We start from the raw sequence: 22115 nt of genomic DNA, 5'->3' as shown, positions 1-22115 counted from the left end.
AAAATTCTAAGTCATGCATTAAACATAAAATAGTTTGGAAGACATTTTCCTAGTTTGAGATCTTTTTTAAGTTTGGAAGACATTTTCAAGTGTTAAGCAAACCTATATATTGAAAAAAACTTAGTTATTTTAAAAATAATTGAGATTTAAAAATTAATAAAATAGTCACAGAAAGATTAAATTATGTTAAAGATTAGTTTTTAAAATAAAAAGATTTCTTTCCATAACAAGATTTTTAAGATAACAAATTAATTCGATATTAAAATTTTAAAAGAAAACATTATCTTTTAATTAATCTTTGAATTTGTTTTTCGATAACAAATTCAAAGATTAATTAAATAAGGGCCAATTTGTCTTTTTCTTTTTTTTTTAATTCAAAACTCATATTAACTAGGAATCGTTGATCTTCTCGATTCATATCGATTCGACCGATTCGGGACCGATTCAAACGATTCATTCACGATTCTAGATCAATGTCGATTCTTTTATAAGATTCGAACCGTTACGGATGAAAAACGATATGAATCGTACGATTCGTATCGAGAATCGTACGATTCTAACTACACTGATTTTGCTAACCTAGTTGTGGTTTTTAAGAAACTACTTCTAAAAACATTACGGCTTGCTTTTTACTATGGTGTTCCTCAAGTAGTTTATATGACATATCTTACTAATCTAGTAGTGATTTCTAAGAAACTACTTTTAAAAACATCACATAAGGCTTGCGCTTTACTCCGATGATCCTTGACTGTTGAACATAATAGACACTAAATTTCACCAATAATTTGATATAGAATATACGTCGCAAAAGCAATTATTTATTTATTTATTTATTTTTAGTTTGCTAAAAATGCCTTATTAAGATATGGATAGAATTTCATCCTTTTCTTTTGTAAGTTTCTACAAATGGACGTTCTTCTTCCAATGCTCGAGAAACAAATGTGTTTAGAAGTTAAACATGCAAGTTTTCTTGGGTTATTTTTAATTAATTGAACTTTTTGGGTATTTATTTAATGTAATTGCCAATTAGATGCATGCTAAAGCTAAGATAGGGGTGTAAACTTGAAATTTGTTTCACCTATTGCTACATATATGGGAGAACATACCTATTTTCTATCAGTGATATGATAACACTTGTGGACTTAAACCTGCTTTTCTTATATTTGGATGTTTTGAAATAAAAGGATGGTTTATTCTGATGCTCTTCATGTTTATATTATCAGTCGTACAACTGGGATCACATTAGACATGCATGAACTTTTTTTATCACATGCTACAGCAACATCAAGTTCCTTCTAATATGTGTGTATGCTTGCATGCTACATATATGTTCATCTTGATATATCTACTATTGTAAGTGAAATACATGCTCGTTTTTGTACATGTTACATATTTTATTTAAAGTCTTAAATTACAACATTTAGGTTCTAGTTTGTTAAGTTATGCATTTTCTTTTATAATTTCCACTCTTAGAATGTCTTAGCATGCAACGGCCTGCATGGCAATGTTAATACTGTCCAAGTTAAGGCCCACTTGTTTGTCGTTGCTTGATATTAGCATGGATTCAGCGGCCACGATGGATGATCAAATACAGACAGGCCAACTGTCTGAATTAAGTGGCATATTTCTTTAACTAAGTTTATTTTTCTTACTTGCGTGTAATATAATAATAATTGTTATTAATTATTAATAATTAATAATTAATAATAATAAGAACCCCGACAACAACATTCCTCCAAATAAAACCATCTTGTCCCATAAATTGCGCTCACTGTATTGTCTTATAATGAACATCTCTCATTGTCTTATAGTATCTTTAAGGCCCGATTTTTCTGAATTCTATAAACGCTCCATATTATAGCGAAAGGGGAGGGCGAGAGCGAGGGCGGGGAAGGGAAGGGCTGGCCGGGAAGAGGGCGGGGAGGGCGTCGGGAGAAAGAACCAACGACCGCCCCTATCGCCACTCCCACCGCCGCTTCCACCGGTGGCCGCCTCCATTTCTCGTCGACAGGTAAACCCCCACCCACCACACTCCCGTCGACGCGTAACTCCCACACCCCACCCTCCCTGGCTTTCTTCCCGTCGCTTCTTTGTCGACGGGAAGAAGGCCACGGAGGGTGGGGTGTGGGAGTTACGTGTCGACGGGAGTGTGGGGGGTGGGAGTTACGTGTCGATGAGGAAGGGGGACGGCCGCCAAGGCGGAGCGAAAGAGAGGGCGGTGGGGCGGTCGCCGGTTCCATATCCTGACGCCCTCCCCCGCTCCTCTTCTGGCCAGGCCCTTCCCCCTTCCCCTCCGCCTCCGGCCCTCTCATTTCGCTATAACACGGAGCATTTATATAATTTCATAAATTCGGGCCTCAAAGCAACTAATCAACCATGAGAAGATGTTAATTGTAAGACAGTGCATTGAGCGCAATTTATGGGTCAAGATGGTTTTATTTGGAGGAATGCTGCTGCCGGTGTTCTTACTGGTATTAATTATTAATAGGCGGCTACTAGGGTGGATCGATAGGGAAGGACAAGGGGCTGTCGCTGGTTACTTATCCCGAAGCCCTCCCCCGTCCCCCTTTCCGGCCGGGCCCTTCCCCTTCCTCCTCCGCCTCCGGCCTTCCCCTTAGGCTATAGCTTGGAGCATTTCTAGGATTTTAAAAAAGTCGGGCTCAAAGCAACTAATCAATCATGAGAGATGTTTATTATAATACAGTGCACTGAGCGCAATTTATGGGACAAGATAAACATTACACAGTACAATGAGATTGAATAACAACCGAAAATTTTTTCTTGTAGTGTATGTCTTCTGTTGATGCTATGTTTTTTTTTCCCCAAAAACTCTTTTCTTTCTCACTCTCTTTTTAGTGTCGTAATAGTTATATTTTGAGGAATTCCAGATCATAGAGAACACAAAAGAGGATCCTGGTGTTCTAAAGATTGCAGGTTATCCAAATAGTAAATTTTCTCTCTGAATCTATTCATAAACATTTGCTTACATTCTGTTCACTTTCCAGGTCTTGCGTGAGAACATTTGTCATCCAGCGCCAAATATTACACATTTGCTACTCAAATTTGAAGTAAATGATCCAGTAAAAAGGACTGTGTTGCAACCAAAAGATCATTACAGGTTATTATAGTTTAAATGTTGAGGATCTTCATACTTGTCACTGTCAGATGATCTCTTCCCAATATTATCTGCAGTTGTTTGAAGGTTGCCCTTGATAAGTTGGAAAGACCATCTCAACCAGATATAAATTCCTTGTTTTATGAGTTTAGTTTCCAGGTCAGCAGAGTATCATAAGTTTCAGTACTGCACTCTGAGTTTGGTTAGGAATGATGATAATGATCAGTTTTATTTTTTGTCGCATGCAGCTTCTTTACGAATTATGTTTGGAACCATTGACCGCTGTGCCTGTAATGGATCGTTTGAGTGCAAAGAAGTACCAATTCTTTTCGGTGGTGCATCCTCATTTCCTTTTCTATGTATCCTTTTGGTGTCATCTCCTACCCATGCCTTATTCTGATGTGTTATGGCCACATTTTTATATGTGCTTCAGCACTGAGAGACAATTGGAGTTGTGCCACTCCCTAAAAGGGCTAACAATCTGGCTCTTCGTGTCAGTACTGTGCATCAGTTTGCAAATACCAGTTTGAATTTTATTACAATTGTTTGTTGAACTGGTGGTTCTTCTTCATGACTCCTTAATTCTATGACTGGATTTTTCTTAATCCCATGTCCCACTGCCATTACTATAATTTTACAGGCAGTTGCTGCAATATAGTTTCATTTTCTTGCACGGATAAGGTGTATCTTTGTCTGATTATCTTAGAAGTCCTCTCTGTCGTGCATCACATTTTCAGTATGCATATATATTTAGATAGATAACACTGGCTGTATGTTATTTGCCTCTTCATATATATAACACCCACCCGCCCACCCACACGTTTATATGCGAGAAAGGTTGATATCTTGCCTTGAAAATGTGTGAACTTTATCTACTTGAAGTTGCATAAGTGCACATTTGGTGTTGATCTGTTCGATGCAATAGTACACTTGGCGGTAACTGTTGTGCTGATAGATAGAGTCTTGCTGGTTTTTTTTTTTTATTTATAATTTGAAATTTTGAAATAGGCATTCATAGCATCAAGTTATACACTATCATGTGATCGTAATAGATTTGAGGGATTATTGAAGGGTTTACGCAGGCAATCTGTCATGTTCCATACACAGTTTGCGCTCATAAATGAATATTTTTCACAATTTATTTCTTTTGGTTGCATTAACAGTTTGCCTTTGAACTCAAAGTGTCATTGAGTGATTCATTACCTAAAAGCTTTTAATCCTCTACCATTGTGCAGGGGGCGTGGCTGCTAAAAAAAAACATTTAGTTTTGTTTCTAATTTGCAGATTGATAGAGTACATGCTGAACTGTCAACGGCAAATATTCCCATGCTGAGGAAAGAGGCTCACACACAATATGATGTGGTTGGTTTCTTGTCATTATTCATCATCTTGAACTTGAAAGTCTTCTTACTTCTTCAGTTCAAGTGTTCTTTTCTTTAATTTACGGTTCCTAAATTCTTAATCGAAGTAGAGTGGCTTTGATGAGTACTTGGACAGTCTTCACTTAGTGTCGTAATAGTATGACACACTCATATAAAGATGATGTTGTTTGTTCCAAGCTTTCTTATTGCTAATGAATTCATTCTCTATTTTGATTATTTCCATTCAAAGAGGATGGTGCATTTATTCTTGCAGAATGCTGCTAGATCATGTTATGCTCATGACAGGTTTTTAAGCCTGAGTTATCCTGGGAAGACTCTTCTTTGCATTGAAAAAACTACCACCAGTTTTGTTTAACTTCTTTCTGTTCGGTAGATCAGATTTTTGTATCTGAAATCTAATGACAGTTGTGGGGCTATTTCTCATAATATCCTTGGCTGTAATTTTTCAATCATTAATGAGCCCTGTGCATTGTATCTTTTTCCCCCTTGATATACTTAAGCTTAAGCTTGGATGAAAATACATGAATACTACTCTGATTCGTCAAAGGTAAGTGAACATTGAGTCTGGTCATTCGATTCCTGTGAAGAAACCCGACATCAAATTATGATATTTTGAAACAAGATGATTTGCAAAAAAAATAAGTTAGAATTAGAACACAATTACTCTATTGGCGTATCCTAGTTTTTCATAATGTGATTTCCAAAAGGAATACAATAACCAGTAACACTGCAAGGATTGGTCTCTCTATTTTTCTCTTTCCTTTTGGCCTTTTTACTCAGAAATGCGCCCCACTAAGGGATTAGTGAGGGATTAGTGGGGCGCATTTCTGAGTAGAGGGGCCAAAAGGGAAAAGAGAGAAAAGTAGATAGACCAATTCGGGTATTATATCTTGTTTATGTATAGTGTGAACATAATGTTTATTTGACTGGCAACATTGTACTATGTGGTTGGAAAATAAGATTATTATGTTTCCTTAACATATAATCTTATATTATCAATTTTTTTTTACTAAAATACCCTCAAACATATGCCAAATATATAAAAAAATTCATACGATTTTCATGTAAATATTAAAATTATTTAATAATAAATATTTGCTATTATTTAAAAAAAGGTATATTTTTAATTTTAAAATGTTTGGTTTTTATTAATATTAATAATTAATAATTCAAACTTAAATATTTTAACATCTCTTGGTAACACAAATAAAGCAATCATATGTTGTGTTTGTTTCATAAAAAAATTGCATAATTGCATATGCAGCTCCCAAAGTTCATAATTCCATACATTCCCTTACAAAGCACTAGTACTTTTAGAACCTCTACTGTCGTTTTCTGGTGATGGCCGCTGATGAAGGTTTGAATCGTTTGATATGAGGGTTTTAGGTCATTAGGTGCCATATATAATAGTGTAGATGTGAAATTTATTATGCTGGTGAAATTACTTAACATTTCATTCTTTCTAGTCATGTTCCAGAGGGCCACTGAAATACAAGCTTCATTATGGCGCATTCATATAATTTTCATAAGGATATAATTGTAACACACCATTGGAGCAAGTATGTTTTGGGGTTGTACTGTGATTTTTTTGGCATGCATGTATTGGATGGTAGAATTCATTCAACTATTAATGCAATACTTTCTCCCATCTTTTGTGAAGCACCATGGCGCACTGCTATCTCTGATTTGATTTAGGAATAATATGTTTGTAGTTTTATTTTCACCACCGCAAAATATGTATTGTATTTACTTTCTTCTGGTTGCTATGATGTTTGGTTTAGGTCTTTGTTTCATGAACAGGGTAACAATTGGGATAGTTTTTGATGCAAGAACTAATGGAAAACTATTTCTTAATTTGATAAATTCTATCCATGTCTTGATTTTAATCATCATACTTAGAGGCCAAGTTACTGGCTGATAATTAATTAATTACTGAAGGCCATTAGGTGAAGCTTCTTAAACCTTCCTGAGTTTTAATTGATTTCCAAAAATCGATCAGGTGCATAATCAATTAGAAATTCTGTGGCAGTTATTTTATAGCATTGGTTTGTTTCATGCCAGCTGGAGTTATACAGATACCTGAGGCATGTTTAACCCACTTGGCCATTTATTAAGAAACCCTTTTGTCTCTCCTTTATTTCTTTGCTTGTTTTCTTGGGTAGTTGGGTTTGAACCAATTTGAAGTTCCATATCATTACAATGATAAGGATGTAAGCATTATTATGTTATTGGCTATGACAACTGATGAATTTTTGAAGTATATTTATGTAGGTTGGGGAACTCACTCAGCAATTTCCAGCGATCATACCACTTGCTTTGGTACTAAAGCAGTTCTTCGTTGATCGTAGTCTGGATGACTCCTACTCAAGTGGCCTAAGTTTATATTGTTTGGTGAGTGATTTTTGGCTGAAGTTTTTTTTACAAGAGAAACAGACAGCCCGAAGGCTCTGCTAAACCGTCAAGGGCATGCACAAGCCTCAGTGGAGCAAGTGAGAGCGGGGCCTGCGCACATATGGACACTAGAACCACCCGCACACAACCATCGCTTACATCTCCCAGAAATGTGCCTTCAGTCGAGAATCGAACTCTCACTACTCGATGTGATAATATCTAAACCACATAGATATGGAATGGTAATGATTGGGTAGTTTAATATTCTTGATTGATTTCTAGGTAATACAAAAGTATGGTACTTCTAGATATTGGAGTGAATTTCTTGTAGACTTTGTGGTAGGTTATTGTGGCACCTTGCATTTGCATAGTATAAATTCCTGTTGATCAGCTAGTTTTCTGAGTCAGTGGTCTATTTAACTTAATCCGAGGACAAAATGTTGTGGTTTTGTCACTTGTTCTTTGACTTACATTATGTCTTTTTTGTTTTTTTTTTTGTTTTTTGTTTTGGAAGAACTTCTCAATTGAGAAGCTAAATTTATTGAGAAAATGAAAGACTACAAAAACAAAAGAAAGATCAACAAAACAGAAGGGAAAGGAAAAAAAATACAAAACAATCAGCGAAGAACATATCCATGATTGATAAACGAACGCATAACCCCTCGGGGAAGATCTCGGCCGTAGAGGAAGAGGTTGAGTTGACGATGACAGAATCCCAGAGAAGCAAGGTTGATGGCAGGTTTGATCTAGTGAAGGGGAAGAATCTCAATTCTCGGATTATGATTCATATCTAAGAGAAAGTTTAGATTACTAATTTGGTGAAGAAAACACCAAGAAAGCGTGGGATTAGGACGATAAATGAGATCCAGAACTCTGTGATGGGTGCTAAAAATGTGTTTGATTACAATGTGATGATCAAGAGCGATTTGAAGAGCAACTTCAAGGGCGAAAATCTCGTCAAATAAGTCATCGTGCATAGGTTGCGACAGGGACCCTACAAGACAGACAAAGTTGTTAGCATTGGCGATAAAAAAACCGATAGATCTTACCTGTCGTGGATGATTGGGCACAACATGGGTGAAAAGAAAAGGCCCGTCAGCACAAGAGAAGTTAAGACAAATGAATTTCTTGCCGATTTGGACGAATATTATTAAATATGAAATTACAGCGACTCATCCAGATAAACCATGCACCTGCAGCAATAAGAGCGAGGGTAAATTTAGAGTTAATATGAGTAAAGACCCAATCGGCAGTATGGAAGGCGTCATCAAAAGATATGGCCAGATTTGTCTTGAAGTTGATTTGATTCCAGATGTACTGAGCTCAGGAACAGCTGCAGAACAAATGATTGATAGTTTCGCGGTGCATACCACAAAAAATACAAGGGCGGTCGGGGCCAAGATTCAAATTGTGAAGAAAGACAGACGTGAACAAATGACCCTTAAGACACAACCAAATAAAGTGCTTCACACGGGGGCGACAGGGATTTGCCAAATCAATTTCCAATCGGCCCAGTAGTCAGAAAATTGAGATTGTTTATTGAAATAATGATAGACAGCTGAAGAGGTTTTTTGACAATTGGATTTGGGAGCCCAAACCCAGTGTTTGTGGGAGTCATTATCGATAGTGATTGAATTGGAAATAAGATTATCAGACAAGTCTCCAAAAGTTCTGGAAAGAGCGTTAAAATCCCAGTGATCACCCAGGACAAAGTCAGAAATGATTAAGTGATCAAAATCATCATTCATATCAAAATACATGGGCTTAAGAGCAACTAGAATATCATAAATCCAAGGGTCCCAAAGGAGAGAGGTCAAGTCGGGATTGACAGAGTTAATTTTGCAGTGGTTTAATGAAATTGGCAGAGTAGCATAAACCACAGAAAAACCAAGAGCACTTTTCAGAGAACCTGCCCTCGATCTACCTCGGCTTTCAGAACTTGATAACACTTCCCTCATTCATTATGCCTTTGGCTTTTAACGCATCTCCTATAATTTCAAAGAAAAAGAGCATTGCTTGATTTTTCTTTTAGCCACCAGTTGTATACTCTGTCATTCACATATTCCGAGATATAGTTATAACTTGCAGTCGGCATTCATGCTTGTGTCTTTATGTAGGTATTATTGGTGACATGATTTCTCCAGCATGAACACCATATTGGCCGGTCAATCAACTAGGTAAGCCATTTAATATGTCATGACTTACACTGTTTTTTGTTCTGTTCTTACACAAACAATGCTAATGATGTACCTTTCTCATTGAAGGGGAATTAAATTTTACCCATATATTAATATGGGAATTCCATTCAATTATATTCTCAAATTACTATGCTAATAAGACATTACCTGCTTTATGGGAGCTAATAACCCGACTGAAACTATCATTCACCTTGTTGAGATGCAAAATATTGCAAGTGCTATAACTTTTTTTTTATGCATTTTGAGTTTTAGTATCTATATTCTTACCATTTTGTTGGATGTTTTATCTAGTATCAAATGCTTAATTTTCAGAAGTAAAATTAAATGAGACTGGATTGATTGTTCAAGATCTATAAAGGGGGAAATTAGGAAGACGAAATCCTCAAAATTTAAACTTTTCCCATGAAGAGCATTCGTCAGTGCCTTCTCACCAAGTTGGCATGTTTTGTAGCTTTTAGTTGATATTAAATTGATGTGTTTTGTAAACTTAATTCTTTGTGAAGACATGAAGATGGCATTTCCTTATTATACTTTTGGTATGAAGATATCCATGTGCAGAAGGAACATCTTTGAAGTTTGTATTTTTGGTAATAATTTGACTTATTTCTTGTCTTTATAGAAAGTTGGGGTAAATTTCTTGGTTGGGTACTAACTTTTGGTCAAATCTCACTTTGAGCACTAACCTTCAATTCGTACCAAAGTGAGCACTAAGTTTCTATTCTCTTTCACCGACTGAGCACTTGGCCCTTTTCGGTGAGAAACTTATGACGTGGCCACCGGATTGTTTGTGTGGACCCCTATTTTCCACGTAAGAGACTGTCCTGGAGCCGTCCACGTCAGCAACTTACCCACATCAGCGAGAAATGATCCATGTCGGTTGCCACGCAGGCATCTTCTTCATCATGGAAGCCGGGATTACTTTTAGCCCTAGTTTTTTACCACGCTTCCCGTGAGCATGAGCTCATTGGTAGCACTGATTTATGTCCGGCGATATTTGCCGAGCAAGCGTACGATGTCTAGCAGGCTTTAAAATAACAATAGAGGTCACAATTCTTGTTGTTACTGCAAAAGGTTTTCCACTTTGAACAACAAAGAAGAAGATGCAGTAGAAGCATCATAGGCATAAATTGGGAACACAATTCCTCCATGCATCTAAACCGCGGAACACAGCAACAGAAGAAGTTACTAATTTTGTCCGAGTTAATACACAATCATGGGTTAATTCGTGCAACATTTCTTTGTGATAAAAGTTCATAATTTCTGCAAAAAAAAGTATTAAAGTACACTCATGCATAAAAACTCATTCAATTCAGGATTAATTTGACTCAATTAAACCCAATTAAATACAATCAGATCATATGGCCTAGTCGATCACCATGATGCTTCTCCTTCGGATGCACTATTTGCCAAAGCTTCCTCTTCCTTCTAATGGACTTCCGGCCTAATCTCTACATTGCTCGTCACTAAAACTATCGTGCCTCTTTCTTGCCTTCTCTTAGATGCCTCAACCGGTGCATTAACACCACTGATTTCACCCTTGCCACCGTTGTAAAAAACTAGGGTTAAAAGGTTTAAAAGATTTGAGGGTAAGTGCTCAGTTGGAAGATGAAGAAGCTACCTACGTGGTAACCGATGTGGATCATTTCATGCTGATGTGGGTAAGTTGCTGACGTGGACGGCTCCAGAATAGCCTCTTACGTGGAAAATAGGGGTCCACGCAAGCAATCCGGTGGCCACATCATAAGTTTCTCACCAGAAAAGGCCAAGTGCTCAGTAGGTGAAAGAGAATAGAAACTTAGTGCTCACTTTGGTATGAATTGAAGGTTAGTGCTCAAAGTGAGATTTGACCAAAAATTAGTACCCAATCAAGAAATTTACCCTAGAAAGTTGATTGATTGTTATTTTTTTTTTTTATCAAGGCAAGAGAAAAAAAAGCAAAAAAAGCTGGTTGTTAGAAACTTCATAATAATAGAAGATATGAACACTATATATAATTTTTGGAAGTGATTTTCTGCTTATGATGATTGACCTTTTCTTTATATTTTGCTATTGTCATCTTCCATCTACACTTCATAGATATAGAGTTAGTGTGTAATTTCAAAATTTGGACTTCAAAAGATTCTCATTACACATTTGTTTTTTGAATTTCAAAGTGATCCGTGATGAATATGACTAACTTCATTGAAGTCACTAGTTACTAAATTTGATTGATAACTTTCAGAGTTGCTGTTGATTTTTCTTCACAAGTGTTTATTTTTGTGATTTAGCTATACAACTGGATTTATTTACTTTTTCTTTCTTAGGACCTTGGCAGCCTTTTGATGGATTTTCTCTACTTCTTCGGGTGAGGGTGGATAACTTCCTTTTGGTTTAACATTCTTGTGGTTAACATGTGACAATCATATTGCCTTTGTTCATTTAAATGGAACCATGACTTTCTTTTGGTTTTGCATTCAATAAGTGATTATCATATGGCCTTTGTTCATTTAAATGGAATATTTGCTAATTGATGAAATACAGGGGCCCTTTGGTTCAGTTCACCTTAATATCTGATTGTCCTTATTTATAATATATTTTTGTAGGAATGTGTTTGATTCACGTCAAATGCGTATATCAATTCAAGGAAGTGGGGCTTATATGAAGAGAGAAAGGGATTTAAGGTTAGAGAAGCCTTGACTTCCTGTCTCCTTTTGTTTTAGAAGTAGCAAAATGCTTCTGCCTTGTTTATGTGTAGGAGGTCCAAGCACATTATACATAGAATATCCATGTATGTTTTAAGTGTATTTATCAGTTTCTCTCTTTTTCAATGTCAAGTTGACATCTTTACCTCACTAAGTGTTCCATTGCTTTCTTTAATATTTTGAAATGTTGAATAAACAAGCTTTTGTAGATGCTTATGCTGTTCTAGAGAATGAACAATCACAGTCCTCAGACCATTGCCCTCTAACTTATTTGGCATCATTTAGGTTATTAGAAAAAATAATTCCAAGCATCGGCTAGGAATTCCTAAGTTCAGTTCATAGTGGCTGATGATTTGATTGTTTGGAGGGTAATAATATTCCTGCACATAAAATACATGTAAACGCATTAGGTTTGATTTGATTTGATTTGTAATGTACTTCAAGTTTAGTAATTTCTGAACTCTTATAAAAAAAATATGGTAAATTTTTTTTTGTAAGGCACCAAACTATGACCCTATTCTTATTTTAAAATCCAAACTTCAATTTGAATCAAAATGGTTCCTAGCTTCAATTTTGTTTTAGCGGATAGTTACTCGTGAGATTCCGGCCACATATATGATAGACTATCTGCCCAGTTAGCAATTCCATCTCACCTAAATTTCCGACATCACATCATCAAAAATAGATCGGAGTCTCTAGGGTGACCACCCGGTGAAACAAAATTGAAGTTGGGTAACTATTTTTATTCAAATTGCAGTTTGGACCTCAAAAATGAAAAAGAACCATAGTTTGATGCCGATACAAAAATTTACCTAAAAAAAATTGACATTAGGATGATCTATCATGCATCACTTTTTTTATTTCAAAGGTATTGCAGGTCACTAATATTTAGTCTGGTGGGAGGCCTAGCGGTTTAAAGTCGAGACATCTTTAAATGAGTTCATCAAAGATGCAAATCAGTAAATATAAGAATTTCTATATGAAAAGATGAGATTAGATGGAAGTATTATGCTTGACTGTGAGCAACATAAATTAAATAAAAATAAAGGGCTGTTGGTAATGGTTTAACCGTTACATTTGAAAGTGAGATAATTCAAGTTGAGGTGAATAAGATAGCAATAAATCTATGATTTTTGGGCATGACTTTGTGTGCCATAATTCAGTACTTAAAACAGACATCCATATGAATTGATTTTTGGTCATACATATAGTTTATGTTTTAAAGGATTTCCGAAGGATGAACATGCTAGGAGATCATTACAACAAGTTGTTAGTTCCGGTGATGTGGTTTGTGGTTTAGTAAACACTCAAAACACTCAAATAAAAACTCACACAAACCAAGCAAGAAAGAGACACACAAGATTGGTAACCTAGTTCGACGTCCACTGGCCTACATCTGGGGGGCCAAGCCCGGAGATAAATAATCCACTAAAAGAGGTAAAAATAGACGAGTACAAACACTTGTCACTCACACTCTCAACAATAAAGATCACTACCCTCTCTAGATTGCCTAGTGCTCTCCCACTCTCCTCTAAGAGTCTCCCAAGAGTCACACCTTACAATCTACGAGCAAGGTAGCTTATATAGACACCTCAACATCTCAAATATAGCACATACCTCTTTTAGAATCTCCGCGGCTATTAATTTAAAAAAACCTTACGAAATTACATTTGTTGTAGCTCCTATTGTAACATGAATTACTGACATGACCCTCTGACCGACTTGAGCGAGTTACGTTACGTTATGGATGATCTCAAGAACCATCAACCTCCCGGTCATGCTTGAGTCCGAGTCGATGCGTCCCAAATCTCCCGATCCCTCACTACGGCAAGCTAGCCTACCTCCTCGACTCCTTATCACGCAGTCCCCTCGCAAGGGGCGCACGTCCTTGTGCGTCTTCATGAAACTTGCCAAACTTTAGTCTTCAACCTTCCTAGTTTGGTCTTCAAAGATTCTCCAAACTTGATCTTCAATTCACCCAATTAAGTTTGGTTCTCAAATCTTCAATCAATCTTCATCGAGGATTCTTCAAATCATATCTTCAATTAGCCTTCTTCATACCATTGATAGATCTTTCTTCAATTAAGCTCCATCCATATTTAGTCTTCAATCACATCTCCTAAATATGGTCTTGATATGATCTTGTCTTGAAATGTAATCGATTCACTAAAAATAAAGTTCACCAAGATCTTTAGATAACCACTATGATTTTTCAAGATATTTTACTCCAGTGTTATAGACTTACTAAAAATAGCTCCACCAAGATCTTCAAGATGTTTGCCTTGCACTCCAAGTCTCCTTGCCATGTCACCATGCTTGCCACGTCATCAATTATGCCTTGTCACCATGGTTGCCACGTCATCTTACCTTGGTGTCAAATCATGCCAATTAAATAGTGCGGTTGCACTAACACAAGTGAACTTTGATTTGCTTATTTACTGTTCCATACTGTATGTTATTTTCATTCAAAGGAGTTCTATCAAATTCTTCTAAGCTGATCCTATAACCGTGATGCAAGTGTTTTTCACTTTTGTATGCTTTACTGGGACCTGGAGACGTTATTTCATGTCCCAAAGCAATGTGCATTTTGGTGAGGGATCTCAAGATATATTGGACACATACACAGTTGACCATTCTTCTTCTGAGGGAACTTTTCATACAAAAGCTACCATCTCTTCCCCATGTGAGCTTTGTGGTGATCAAAAGAGCTCATGTTCTTGGTGTAACTCCTTAACACCCATTATTCCCGGTAAGGACTTAAACTCAGCTGGAAATTACTCAAATGCATCATATACTGCTTCTTTTCCTGATAAATGTATTTTCAAATCAGGTTTGCAGTCACGGCTAGTGCTTGCGCACCAATATGGAGCTTCTTGTCCTGCAGGGACATCTGGATCAAAAAGACTACTGCTCTGGGTTTAATGCATTCATGCAGTTCATTCCCAGCTTCTTTTCTGGCAGTTAGTTTTAAAAGATGAAGCTGTACGAGGACGACACAATTTTTGATACCATCATTTGCAATATGTGTAGAGTTTAGTTCCAGCTGGTGTCTGATTTCCTTCTTACAGGCTGTTCTCATTTGTATGATAAAGTTAGATTAGAGTTCTAACCACCAAGTTCAAATTTCAATACTTATTGTTGAACTCTTTTGACTACAATTGGAATAAAAAAATGGTTTGGTTAAATCATACTAACATGATAAAAGTCGTGTTTGGCAGTTTCCAAAAGAAAACATAATACTCATATCATAAACATAAATAAGAAACAAAAGACTTTGCAGCCATTTTTCTGTCTGGTAAAATCTAAAAGCACCCTTCCCCTTGGGAGATTTCCTTTCATGGTCTACCATCACAGCATAATGCTCCAGATGTGAAAGATGAGTTCTGAGTTAATAGCACAACAAAAAACCATAAAAAAATCGGAAGCTGGTGCATGGCCTGTCTGCAAAAAACTAAAATTGTTATGTTGCAGTCACTTCATCAACTGAAATAAAAAATAAAAAAATTAAAAAAACCTCACAGTGAAGACTTTGTTGAAGCAACTGAGCTATTATGTATTATCTCCAAGCTTAAATCTTCATGCATGCTTCATTTAGAGTCATGTAATAATACCTACACATGATATGGCATTAGTATTGGGGAAAATCTAATTTATTCAATTGTACACAATACTTGACCACTTACTTTTGTTCATAAATTCACCTTTTGTTGAACTGCTTTATAACAACAAAAAAATCAAGAGTGAGTGACCATCACTACACCACAGTAGACATTTTGCGGCGTTTAATTTGTGCTTTACCGGCGTTTTAAAACGCCGCCATTTACAATCCCGGCGACACAAGAAAACGCCGGGCCAAGTGCCATTGAAACTTTCGTCGGGATATTCCCGACGCTTTATATAATAAATGCCGCTAAGTTGGCGGCGTTTATTACTTAGCGGCGTTTATTATATAAAGCGCAGGTATGAATGGGACGACGTTGAACGGCGACATGTGCTATTGACGGTGTTTATACCTATAAACGCCGCAATTAGTTGCCACCATTTTACCGGCGTTTATAGTGAAAACGCCGAGAGGTATCCATCTAACAGCGGCGTTTATATAATAAACGCCGGAAATATTATCCAAATATGAGAATATTTTTTTCCCGCTGTTCGTGGGATTTTTTGAAATAAACGCCGTGAACAATAAAACTATATTTGAAGGATTTAACAAGCAATTCAGATTTTCTTGGGTATTTCTTCTGAAAAACCTGGAATATAATCAATGGCATTACAACACACATATAGACTTGTTTACATCCACAAATAATTAAACATAAACAATAGTTGATGATTTGTAATAATATTCCACATTCATTCCAACAAGAAGTCACACATTTGGGATTCCAAACATAACACAATAAATTCCAAAAACACCAAAGAACACTAATATCAAAGTATGTGATTCTTGTTCCACATAAAACCATAACGTACATAACATATACGACTAAAGACATCCAATGCATCACCAACGCCATTAATTAATTATCTCCAGAAGAGTTATCCTGCAACTAAAATAAAATCATTAGAAGATGAATCTAGGCATAACCAAAATAATTTGTGCACTTTTATAATACCTGGGCCTGTGATGAGGATGAGCCAATATTGTTTATTCCGGGGATCGTAACACCCGGAAACTGATTTTGTAAAAAGGTAAGAAGAGCATTGTATTGAGCATTTTGTTGTTCTACTTGAGCTCGTTCTTACTCACGCTCATCTCTCATTTTTTGCATTTCTCGTTCCATTTGATGAATTCGCTCAACAACTTCACTTGATTGATTGTTTGAGTTGTTAGAATTTTGGGTACTCGAGCCTCCATAATAGCTTTTGGGTGTTGGACCTAACCCAACCCCTCTTACTCGTCCACATCGTTCTTTTTCCAATAACTTGTAGTCGAATCTCAGTTTCAACCATTTTGCATATCCTCATCTATTGTTTTGATATCCAACTAACTTCTCATTGGCTGACTCCTATATCAAAAACAATTTTTAAAAAGAATTAATATAATTTAAAAACAAATTGTGAAGTGATTAAAGAACACTAAAAACATAGGTATTACCATAATTTGTCTGGTTTCCTCATTCATGTGAGACCCATCCTTCTTAGTATGGGTTGCTCTAAACAGTTCAAGGCGACCTACTTTTTTTTTCCTGTGGTAACCTCCTACAAGTAATTGGACACAAATTAGTTTGAATCACAAACATAAACAAGTTTATAGTTACTTACCATTTCTTTTTCCTTTCTTGAGAAACTCTTCGATCCACAAGTGTGTGTATATTTTTGTTGATTTCTACTAGCAACCCCAAGTTTTTTAGAATCCTGCATATGACATGCATTTTAAATTATAAATAACAAAGATAAGATACTTTCATTGAAATAAGCAAAATATTTACGCCAACTCTCCTTTCTTTGAATACCAAAAGTCAACTAATTGTTCCCATTGCCATCGAATAGTAGCACTTGGATGTTTGTCCTTGTTTGCCTGTAGGCTTTCTTCTCGTTTGAAATGTTTTGTTTTCAAATCATGCTTATAATCCCTCCATTTCTTCCCCAAAGATTTGAGTACATACTCTCTTGAAATTTGAAGGGAAAATCTTAACTATATAAAACATTATAACCCATTTGGATTAGTAATAGAACTTACTAAATTTGAACAATTAAATTATTTATAAGCATAACATTTGAACATTTTAGTTAAGTGACTTTACCTCAATAAATTTAAATAATTCATCCTTCAATGTTTTTGGTACTTTATGCCAACTCTCATATTGGAGGCCAATATGTTGGCCTGATCGAGCAAGCATACCTAGAAATGCAGCCAATAATTGTGCTTTGGGTCCAACTGGTTGTCCTAATTGATTGGAACTCACTAAAATCCTTTCTTGAGAAGGTAATGTCCATAACTCTTTTATAGTGGTTCGATCCCTTTTTCTTTGTTGTCCTTGATTATCAACTACAATAATACATACACATATCATAACATATAAAGCATTTATGCAATTATAGTGATTTTTAATTGTAGTCTAAAAGCATGGAATTACCTGAATTTAATTCACTGGCTTCATTGATTGGCTGAAGATTATCTAATCTTGTGCATGTATTACTGGTTGCAACTTGATCATTAAGGTTTGAATCATCTGAGGATGACGGAATAGAGCTATGTGGAGTAACACTAGGTAATGGAGCAGACCTTGTAGAACCAACATGGTTTGATGGATTACTGCCGCAAGTGTTAGATGTTGTAGCACCACCAACATCACATCCACTTGCATTGTTAGCAGTAGAGTTAGATTGGACAATTTTGATACCTTTCAATTTTAATCTCCACATGTTTTCACTTGTCTGCACAAAGAAAAAATGACTCGTCTGTGAATTAGATGCAAGCTTGTCAATGATTGCAGAAATTAAAAAAACTGAATAGCATGCTATATATAGAGTGGCAAAATGGCAAAACTCTATTCCAAACAGAGTGGGTTGAACTATTTGCAGTTTATTTGTTTAAAGCTAAGAAGCTGGCAGCCAGATGAGAGTTTAGAAGTCTCTCTGCACTTGCATTGACTTTGAACTACTAACTGTGTCTCCAGTGAAGACATTGTCTACTAACAAATCTATTTTTGAAGCCAAGATCAGTTTTTTCCAAAATAATACAGAACGTCAGTCAGTATATATATTATGGTATACCAGTCCTACTTTCTGAAGAATTTGCTATTGTCTACAATGTTTTTTTTGGGTTCCAGAAGCTGTAAAATTCAGTTCCTCATGTACAAAATGTTCTTTCAAGAAAGGCCCAAAAAGTCCAAGATACTTTGAATTTCATTGTTCAAGCAAATCCAGTGTTTCTATTGATCACCAGAAAAGGAAAGTTTCATGAGAGTTTCAACAGCACCTATCTTGATACCTTTGTTATTTCATATGTGAACTTCTTATCTAATAAAGGAAGAGATTCATTAGCTTTGTTAATTAACTATTGGAAGTAGGAACACCAAAAATATATAGTTGATCATCACCTCTAAAACCTTGAAAGTCTAAAGACTCTAAACAAGAAGATAAAAAATAAACCAGGAAATAAAATGCATACCAGTCCCTTGCTGGGTATCCAAAGAATTCAGCAAGTCATGAAAATTAATCAAAGTCCTCTCTTCCTTTCTTGATCTTCTTTAAATTTTCTCCTACATGACATCAAATGAGAGATATCCAACTGTAAGAGAGAATAAAAGATAAAAAAAAGGAAGGTGTGGAATAATCAATTTGATGGAAGCAGTCCTGCAAGAGAATCACTAGTTAGAAAGATTAAAAGCTTGGATGATTTATTGTTTTTAAGGAGGAAAAGTTTCTAAACATTACTGTGAGAATTCGTAAAAAAATAATCAATTTGATGTTAGATAAACAAATAGAATTGATCAAGATGATGATCAGCCATAAGACTGCCCTGCTTCACAAAAGTGTCGTGAAAAATTATAGAGACAGCGTTTATCATGTAACATGGGCATGGTTGTAGGTTTCATAGCAATTTGTCCGCTGTTATAAGAAGGTAACAGTGAATATTTTTCAGACCTGTAATGTAACAAACAATTCTTGCAATTGAATAATGCACACATTTATACAAACCCTCAACTGGACAAAAGCCTTGAGAAGCCGTTAAATGTGACTAGGCTAGCATTCATGTTAGTTTTAATATAATTTGAGTGGTAGCGCATGTCTTCAAAATCTTCTTCAGGGAAACATGGGATATGGCCTACCACAAAAAAGGGAAATTGGATGGCAAGGAAGCATAACTAGTTAAAACATTTTTCTTTATTCATAGTCAGACAACACAAAAATAACCTTCAAACATGAGAGGTAAGATCTAATATTAGACACTGCATTAAATCCTTGTGTGCTAAGCATGAATTGCATCACACACTGAGTCATCACCAAAGTATGAGTTGACAAGAGTGGCATGGGCATAGCATAATTTTGGTTCATACATTCCACAACCACGACTGCTGATTTTATAATATGAAAAGATATTAGTTTAAAACCTGGACACTCCTTCCGGTCCAAATCGACTTTACCAGAACCATCTGTTTTCAGTTATCAGTTTCAGATTCTATATGTGCTGAGGCCCTTTTAGGAGCAAAAGGAATAACAACACGAGTTAATAGTCTCTTTGAATGATCGATTTTATAATCGAAACTTTAGACTATATTAGAAATTATTAAGTGTGAATGATGATATAGGTGAACCTAGTGATATGAATGGAAATCTTGGAAAAATAGACAAATCACCAAAAAAACACTTTATCAGGGAGGTATAGAAAAACTAAAAGCAATTTTCAAAAACCGCTTTGAATTTTCACTATAAAATTTTGGAATAGGACCTTCAAAATTCCCTTCTCCACTCAGTCAATGTAAAGGCTTTCCAGAGGCTTGGGCAAATCCTGCAAAGTTCATGCCTTGGTATCTTAGAAAAGAAAGAAAGAGCCAACTACAGGTTAAAAGAATAGTTAAAGGAGAGGGGAAAAACAAACAGCAAGAAATAGATTTAAATTAGATGGCACTTCAGGTCCTTGTGAGCCCAAACCAGTACCAGGATGGGCACCAGAGAAAGAGCCTTGGATACTCCATAGACTACACAATTCACAGTGCATTTGAAACTTGAATATGGTTGGTGTGAATATTCTAGTTTATGCACAACAGTCAAAAGAGCTTGGCATTTTACTTTTACTAAAAAATCTCAGTAGAGAACTGTCAATAATCATTGGAAATATGGAATGGAATAAAAAACATACAAAAGTAAAGTTTTGGAGGATTTTCTAGGCTTCAAATACTATGAATATCAAAGTTTATCAACTCAATAAATTATTCCATTTTACTACATTTCGCTTCCATCACATCAATATCTTTGAATCCCCTAAGATATCCTTCACATTTTCATTACAAAAATTTTATCAGCTTGCTGTGTAAAACAAATGAGCTTTTCACACAAGCTTCAGAGAATGGTGTTCTATGTCATGTGCAACAGAAACACAGTTTAGTGAACAATAATTATGTAATTTCAATACTCACATATTAAATCAAAACAAATAATCACTATTGGAAAAACTCACTGAATTGATACAATGGTGGAATTATGCTCTCCATACTTCCTGTATGTGATTTATACTGGCTCAAAGCCAAATAAATGAACTTTAAACTAAAATTTTAAGCTAGATCCATCATCACGAAAAGGAGTTTCAACAGTATTCATATCCTTCTGACACCAGAAAGAGACACCTGGAAATCTAAAAGGCGCACTGATTCTGTTCCGGTCTGAACTGTACAGAAAAGAACCCTTGGAACTCCAATCCAACTCTTGGCCTGGCTTACAGACTACCGGAAATAGGATCGAACTCTAGAACAACATTTAGAAATTAGAAAACCGGTTACAGTGGTTGAACTTGGTTTGAAGGGCGAAAAGGGTCAGGTATACTTAAAAATCTTAAATGAATTCTGAACATGTCACAATCAGCTTCTTGTTGTCAAACATTTTATCATACCGATGGATTTTTCAAGTCATATGTGTGGGTCACAGTTGAAGCCTTAGTTCAATCATTTGAACATCTCTTATAAATCCACCACTAGTAAGATTGAGTTGATTACCCTAAGTAGGCCAGTTCCTTGGAAATAAATTTGCACTCATAGTTATCTAAAAATGTTGGAGGATGACAATTTATTGTGACTTGCATGGGGAAGCAACAAAAGTTGGCGAGAAAACGATTTGCATGCATGTTATTTATTATCACATAACGACCATGTGCTTACATCACTAGAAACAGTGACAGTAGTTCTAATAGAAAAGAAAAGTAGATTTCTATGATTTTTATAAGCCCTTCATTGAAAAAAACTTATATGAAAAGCTAACAAACAAATCTGTCAGCCATTTATTTTGCCTTGAATTGATGATGTTCATTTTAAGTTCAAGAAAAAACACTTTTAAAATTTAAAAAATTGCATGTAAGAAATGTAGGAAACATACACTATTTATAGAACAAAGAATAAATGGTACAACAACTACAATTGACTCTTCACCCCTACTATTGACCAAAAATTTCAAAACTAGCAACCTTAGAAATTTCGAGGATATCTTCTCATCGATTAAGTCACATACAAAACAGACCCTTGTAGACCAAGGCAGAAAAACAAGCTACAGTATGCTAAATTCAAATTTAAACAACAAAAAACTCCTAATTGACTATCAACCCAACGAAGCAGCCCTTGTCACCTTTGTCGAAAAAAAAAAGACTATCAACCCAACATAGTATCCATACGCGAAAGCAATACGTAACTTT

The 22115-nt window shown here is 35.8% G+C and overlaps 1 protein-coding gene and 2 long non-coding RNA genes across 5 annotated transcripts; 2 read left to right on the top strand and 1 right to left on the bottom strand.

Annotated features, from left to right (window-relative positions):
* Positions 1–2243: 2243 nt before the first annotated feature.
* LOC120271876 lies at positions 2244–3622 on the top strand. 3 transcript variants are annotated; one of them, XR_005540073.1, is made up of 5 exons: positions 2244–2934; positions 3006–3118; positions 3193–3274; positions 3364–3450; positions 3549–3622. It is a non-coding gene; the product is annotated as an uncharacterized LOC120271876 (long non-coding RNA). The 3 variants fall into 3 exon arrangements; XR_005540071.1 differs by having other exon boundaries at positions 2245–3118; XR_005540072.1 differs by having other exon boundaries at positions 2246–3118; positions 3364–3447; positions 3549–3561.
* Positions 3623–4091: 469 nt separating this feature from the next.
* LOC120271877 lies at positions 4092–4979 on the top strand. The gene is made up of 2 exons (XR_005540074.1): positions 4092–4477; positions 4751–4979. It is a non-coding gene; the product is annotated as an uncharacterized LOC120271877 (long non-coding RNA).
* An 11763-nt stretch (positions 4980–16742) lies between these two features.
* LOC120272597 lies at positions 16743–18970 on the bottom strand. The gene is made up of 6 exons (XM_039279465.1): positions 18885–18970; positions 17848–18148; positions 17515–17759; positions 17033–17405; positions 16866–16969; positions 16743–16776 (listed from the first exon to the last, which is right to left on the bottom strand). The coding sequence occupies exons 2-4, from the start codon at positions 18134–18136 to the stop codon at positions 17196–17198; spliced, it is 744 nt and encodes a 247-aa protein (XP_039135399.1). The 5' UTR covers positions 18137–18148; positions 18885–18970; the 3' UTR covers positions 16743–16776; positions 16866–16969; positions 17033–17195.
* Between the last annotated feature and the right edge of the window lie 3145 nt (positions 18971–22115).

This window comes from Dioscorea cayenensis, chromosome 11, assembly GCF_009730915.1.
Source record: "Dioscorea cayenensis subsp. rotundata cultivar TDr96_F1 chromosome 11, TDr96_F1_v2_PseudoChromosome.rev07_lg8_w22 25.fasta, whole genome shotgun sequence".
NCBI classification, from domain to species: Eukaryota; Viridiplantae; Streptophyta; class Magnoliopsida; order Dioscoreales; family Dioscoreaceae; genus Dioscorea; species Dioscorea cayenensis.
The sequence above is the reverse complement of the archived record's forward strand: the minus strand, read 5'-3'. Positions and strand labels throughout refer to the sequence as shown.

Coding starts and splice junctions, on each gene's coding strand:
- LOC120272597 (XM_039279465.1), bottom strand. CDS start 18,136: ATGTGGAGATTAAAATTGAAAGGTATCAAAATTGTCCAATCTAACTCT. Junction 17,760..17,847: donor AGCCAGTGAATTAAATTCAG/GTAATTCCATGC, acceptor GTATTATTGTAG/TTGATAATCAAGGACAACAA. Junction 17,406..17,514: donor AATTATTTAAATTTATTGAG/GTAAAGTCACTT, acceptor TGTTTTATATAG/TTAAGATTTTCCCTTCAAAT.